At 44.5% G+C, this 6,051-nt stretch overlaps 1 protein-coding gene across 1 annotated transcript; it reads right to left on the bottom strand.

The window, feature by feature from the left end:
- Nucleotides 1-1,126: 1,126 nt before the first annotated feature.
- LOC107561020 (neuronal PAS domain-containing protein 4-like) lies at nucleotides 1,127-5,746 on the bottom strand. The gene is made up of 8 exons (XM_016245352.1): nucleotides 5,306-5,746; nucleotides 4,752-4,915; nucleotides 4,504-4,606; nucleotides 4,109-4,415; nucleotides 3,888-3,997; nucleotides 3,525-3,660; nucleotides 1,644-3,427; nucleotides 1,127-1,533 (listed from the first exon to the last, which is right to left on the bottom strand). Exons 1-8 carry the CDS (start codon nucleotides 5,478-5,480, stop codon nucleotides 1,505-1,507), a joined length of 2,808 nt encoding a protein of 935 aa, XP_016100838.1. The 5' UTR covers nucleotides 5,481-5,746; the 3' UTR covers nucleotides 1,127-1,504.
- Between the last annotated feature and the right edge of the window lie 305 nt (nucleotides 5,747-6,051).

Here is a 6,051-nt window from a genome sequence, read left to right as displayed (position 1 = left end):
GACATATGAAACTAAGTCCCTCTCCTATACGTTTACATTGGTCTAGTTTTGGTCTAGAAAAAGTGGTAGATAGAATACTAATCTCTTCCACTTTCTAATGTGTGTGCATTGTATATTTCCACAAGGGGGCATCAGGTTTAGTGTATTTTATATTTTATATAATTTATATTTTATTATATATACCACTACAAATATTTTCTCTGTTTGCTATATGTACAAACGCATGGATTCCTAAATGCTTTCTTTCTCTCTCGTCTATCTATCTATCTAGTGGCTGTTCAATTTAGTTTTTTTGTTTTTTTACACCGAGATTCAACATTAGACAAACATTATTTGTATTTCAGATGTATGATGTGTATATCATCATACATTTGTTTTTAACCATACATCTAAGAATAGTACTTTTTAGAAATACATTTAGGACATACATCTAAGAATAGTAATTTCCACAGATAGAAAAGAACAGAAAAAACTATGATCTTTCTGTACATCGTAAGCATTGATTTGTGAAAATAAAATCAGTCATATGGAGTGTAATATAGTTAACAGATTTCCCCCATTTTTCTAGTTCATGGTTAACAAATGCTGTTATCCTAATTTTAGGATGCTATATTTTTAGGATTACTACATAGATGCATTCTATTTGACGCCAGATGGTGTGAGAGAGCCAATCTGGGTTTCTGCGACACTGCTTACTCTCAATAAACTGCAATGGGGGAGCAATAAGAGGCTGGAACAAACTGTCCACATGCTGACGCACAGCTCTGTTCTACTCTTTTATGACAGATGGTTACTATACTTATGATGCTTGATTATATTTAAGCTCCCCAAGGGGCATTGTGTCTAAAAATAGAAGTAAAAGAGGGAGAGCGAGAGAGAGAGAAAAGAGTTAGAGGGGATTGTGCTTTACATAAAAGAGCTAGAATTGGGAGGAGGCTTTGAATCACATCTTTTGGTGACTTAACATCGGTTGCTGTAATTGGCTGACTGGCCATTGTGCGTTAAATTCATTAGCATAGCAACACAGCTCTCCTCTCTCTCACACACTCTCTCTCTCCTTATTGGGAAGGATGCTGTGAGGAAAGGGAGGAGTGGACGTTCACAACTGAGTTTTTTTCACTACAAGTGAATACAAATGCAAGTCTGTAAGTCAGTTTACACTTACAAAGTCAGAGCTGTAACTCTCACTCATATAAGCTCATGTTACATTATAGCAGAAATTATAAATTGATCTCTTAGTCCTCTTAGGACTTGTTTAAGACTAGTATATTGCATTGCTACCAGAGGGTTGCTCTATTATCAACATAAATGAATGGAAAATTAGATGAACAATTGTGAACATGACTATTTACTCTCAATGGATTTGAGGAAGTTCAAGTCTTTTTTGGCACTATATACATTATGTATATATTTATACAGGTAATTAATATTCACTTTTCAGCAAAAGTAGCTCCATGAAATATGACAATATGCCATACTTAATGAAGTAAGTCACAGACTTATTTTAGAACGGAGGATCACTTCCACTCCCATCTGAAAGACAAAAAGAATGAACAGGGGACAAAATGTTAAAACCAATAATAACAACAGTTTGACAAAAATGGCAACAAAGCAAAGTGATCAGCAAAAAGGCCAGCTCTCACCTTTGCGGAAGCACTGTTGCAGTGCATGACTTTGGAGTTGATACAACTCAGGTTGTTGCCCCAAGCCAGGGGTGATCGAGGCACCTGCCCCAAACATGGGTTCCAGGGCGGCCAGCTCCTCGAGGAGGGACTGGGCGCAGGGCAGGCCGGGCGATGTGGGGCTGACAGGCAAGGAGACAGGCAACAAAACTGGGGAGGTGGGGGAGGCAGTCAGCTGCAGTGATGGAGATGTTGGTATACCCATGAACAGAGGCGATGATGCTACATCTGTCTCCATGGCAACTTCACCTGCCGCCTTCCCATCTGCCATGCTGCCTGTGTTGACTGGCGACATCATAGCCCCTCGCCCGGCCTCATTGTTACAGTGCGCCGATTGGACGCTACAGAAGTGACCGGCACTCACAGCAGAGACCCCATCAAAGTGCAAGTTTGGGCACCAGCACTCAGGACTGGAGGGGGAGGAGGGGGGGCTAGAGTGGGAGTAGGAAGAGAGTGTCGGTGAGAGGGGAGCGGAGGATGTGAGGTCCTGCAGAAGGGTCTCCAAGACACTCTCCTCCAACAGAGAGTCATCATCAGGGAAGATGGGCAGGTCCAGGCCTTTCCAGGACTTCAATGGGTAGAATTCACCCAACAGTGGGAGTGAATCAAGTACAGCAGAATCAAGAGATGGAGACTGAGAGCGTTCAGAAATGGTGGAAGGAACCAGCTTGGTCAGGAGTGGATCTAGGTAGAAGCCCTCTACTAGTGTGCTGATGTGCTTGGCTAAAAGCGAGATCTCCGTTCTCTCTTTTTCTCTCTCACGTAGTGAGGAGAAGAAGGGTAGACTGGGTTGTTTTCCAGGTGAGGCTTCAGGTGTGAGGAGACCTTCTGGTGGGTAAGGTAGCGGCCCATGGGGGACGTCAACATACAGTGGACCACGGACTTCTGGTAAAGTCATAACCGTGCAGTCACCATCACCTGGACTGTCAGGAGTAGGAGGGAGTTTCTCATAGAGCGACCCACTGCAAGGCTCCACTGGGAAGAGGATCTCTGTGGTTGGAGATGTTATATTGAGTGGCAGAATAGTTGAGAGTGTTGTTGTTGGAGGAGGTGGGCTGCCTTGTGGGTTTGATGGCGCAGATGGAGAAAGAGATGGAGCCATCGTCGTTGTTACTGTTGCACTTGGAGCAAGGGGAGGTGGTGAGGTAGCCCCGGTAGGATCGAAGCTAAAATGAGGTTCCCCAAAGGGAAAATTGCTTCCACCTAGTTGAGGTGTGTATGGGGGTGTGCACTCAAACTCCTTGGGCTGTTGGGCCTGAGAGGTAGGCACAGGTGGAAGAGGAAGTGGCAAGGCTGGTAGAGGAGGGTCTATCTGGAATGCCGGTGGCAGCAGAATATTCTGAGTGAGGAAGTCCAAGTCAGACACTGTTGCAACCGTGACTGGAATAGGAGATGATTCCGAAGAAGGACTGGCCACAGTTTCACTGGGCTCATGTTGGAAGAAGCTCTCCTCTTCCAAGGAGGAGAGACTGGAACGTGGGCCACTCTCCAGTTGTGCAGGCTCCATTGAGGAGCTGCCACCTTGTTCCTCAGTAGATCCTGCACTGCATGTGGCTGTGCTGAAGTCAAATGACTGACCAGAGAGGCCACTGCTTCCTGGTGTAAACACTTGGTCAGGGCTTGAGAGTGTTTCTGGACTCTGTAAGCTTAGGCTTTCTTGTTGGGAAGTGCTTGAGCCCAGCACCAAGGAGAGCTGGGTTTGTTCAGAGCTCAGCTGCTGCCTGACTGACCAAGCCTCTGTCTCACTGTGGCAAAGAGAAAGAGACAAAGAATTAATTATATTCTTACTTATTTCAGTTTTAGGCATTAGTCTTGACTTTACAGATGTAGGCTGAGCCTTACCTGATGATGTAATTGTTACTGACAATAGGGGTTTCCCCAGTTTCCAGCTGCAAGACCATGTAAAGCCAGACCCATGAGTGATCTGCAGTCTCTACACGAACCACCATCTCAGCCCTGCCCTCTCCTCCCTCTTTCACTGTGTGTGGTAAAACGATGGGTAAGTTAAAACATTTTCAACTTCTTGTGAGGTTTTGTGTCATGTCTTAGTGGGTGGTCAAAAGTGCTTTTTTTACTACAGATGCCCATTACTCTGTATTGCTCTCTGTAAGTGTCAAATGTTTATAGGCAACTGTGAGCTAGAAGACCTAACCAAGCAAATGAGGCTGAGTTTTGTGTGTTTAGTCATTCAGGAGTGAGACTCACATAAGTTGCAGTGCTGAGCTGAGGCATGTGAAAGATCCTGAGGATGCAGGAAGCTGTACCAAGATTGGGACTGCAGAGTCTCCACATTTAGACCCAAATAAACATTCACACTGCAAGTTGGGGAAAAAAAGGAAAAATGTAAGAAAATTCTTATTTTTTCAAAGCACATAATTATTATTATATAACAGTTTTATAAAATGACTTAAGGCATTTAACCTCACCTGTCTTGCGCTTCCTGAAGTCTCATGTCACGGCTGTGCTGAGAACGGAAACATGGCAGGAAGAAGCTGCTCTCTACTGCTGGAGCTGAAGGTGGTTCTCTCTCTGGGGCAGTTCCACCTCGGGAAGTGTGAGGCTCCAGAGGAGCACAGAAACATATCCACACTGGGTTGGAAGTCCAATAGGATCCTTGGGAAGACTCATTGGGAGTTTGTGACAGGCAGCGGGCTCGGATTAAAACAAGCTTATTGCCTGCGCTCTGCCTACGCACTGATTTGGAGGTGTTGAATCTGCAGCGGAACAGACGATCTAAGGAGGAAAGGCACGAAAATAATGAGCACATAGATATCTCATACGTATTCTCCTGTATCTGTGAGGCATTTTTTTAAGATCTTACCTGTGTCAGGTGAAGTTGGAGGCACCAAGTTACTCCTCATAATAAAGTGGTCTGCAGTGTCTATTATGTCATACACACTGTCCCCTTGAGCGACCAAATCTACCTAAATATTCAAAAAAGAATACACTGTGGGTGAACTTCCTCTTTCATTCAAAATGCTTATGAATAGGCTGAAATAACTTGAGATGAAAGGGAGAGGAAGTCTATAAAGATTTAATGAGAATAACTTTTTTGTCTGCTTCACTCACCATTGAGTGTCCGAGGTGCTCTGAGACGCTGTCTGACAGGTACAGTAACTTTCCTTCTCCAGACAATAGCAGAAGAAAACCTGGCATCATTTGTTCCAACTCGTTCAGTTCATGAAATGTGAGGAATTCCGCGGTTTCCTCAGCACTGCTAGCTGCAGCTGTATCTGAAAGAAGTAATTTTAAGTCTGAATAAACTATTACATTTCATTCATAAGAAAAGTGAAAGAAAAGAAAAACCACAAAGGCGATAGCACTATTTTAGTTTCAGCACCATGGACAGCGTTTGTGTTTTTCAGCACCATGGAGAGAAATGTCGCTGTTTGAACTACATGTTCTTTTGTATCTTAAACATAGTTCTCTATTCGTATTTTTATACGCATAAGCAGCTCAGAGAGTGTTAAAAAAATCAAGATGCACCTGTTGCATCAACTCGCGGCAACAAGAGCGTAACATGCAGCAATTCCTCAACACTAATTCAGATCTATGAAGCTTTAAGGATTGCATAAAATACTTTTATTCGATTATTTTTCCAAAACAACTGAAATTATATTTACCTTGACTGAAGAAGACAGACTTTCTCGTGTACATGCAAGCCAGCGACATGATGTGAAGATAGGAGAGACGAGACTTGTCCCCATCGGAGATGGGCAACAAGTCCTTCAGGTTCCTAATCTCCGCGTTTATCTGGTCTCTTCGAGCTTTCGACGCTCCTTTTGTGGACCGATACATTGTGGTGACTGACGCTGAGAACTCTTACTGAGCTTCGCTGAAAATGTAGACTACGGTGCAAGTTTAGAAAAGTGTGAGGCTCCTTCCCAAAAGAGTTTAGGCGCGTTCACAGGTGTGTCATCTCAGCACATGTCCAGAGTACAGCTGCTCTTCTCCTTTCGCCTGCCTGTCCCGGGTTTCCCCCCGCGGTTCCGCCACAGCGCCTGGCTCAGGTTGCGGAGATTGAGTCAGTCGGCTGCTGCTGAAGCCGTCTCTCGCCCAGATATTCGGAGTCCGTAAATCTGGTGGAGTAACATTGCAAGCAGGTAACTTATATAGGCTGAGGTTTCACCAGTGTAGGGGGGCTCCCATCGCGCCAACACCGACGTAAAAAAGAGCGCAGGGGAGGGGGATGGAGTAAAAGGGGGGCCGGGGGGATTTATACGTCTCATATCAGTGTAAGCAATGCTGAATCTCACTCGTCTCACCCCTCCCAACCCGTGCGCTCTGACTAATTGATTACTTGGCGATTAGATTATCTTTCTTTCCTTTTTCAGATCGAATGCTATCAATGCAGGAGGTGGTTTCATGT

This window comes from Sinocyclocheilus grahami, unplaced genomic scaffold (genome assembly GCF_001515645.1).
Source record: "Sinocyclocheilus grahami isolate Dianchi unplaced genomic scaffold, SAMN03320097.WGS_v1.1 scaffold23.1, whole genome shotgun sequence".
NCBI lineage: Eukaryota > Metazoa > Chordata > Actinopteri > Cypriniformes > Cyprinidae > Sinocyclocheilus > Sinocyclocheilus grahami.
Note: the sequence above shows the minus strand (reverse complement) of the source record. Positions and strands in the feature narration are given on the sequence as shown.

Excerpts from the sequence above, each read along its gene's own strand:
- LOC107561020 (XM_016245352.1), bottom strand. The coding sequence starts at position 5,480 with ATGTATCGGTCCACAAAAGGAGCGTCGAAAGCTCGAAGAGACCAGATA. Across the intron at positions 4,607-4,751 it reads AGCACCTCGGACACTCAATG|GTAGATTTGGTCGCTCAAGG; the intron begins GTGAGTGAAGCA and ends TTGAATATTTAG. Across the intron at positions 4,416-4,503 it reads TCCAACTTCACCTGACACAG|ATCGTCTGTTCCGCTGCAGA; the intron begins GTAAGATCTTAA and ends TTTCCTCCTTAG.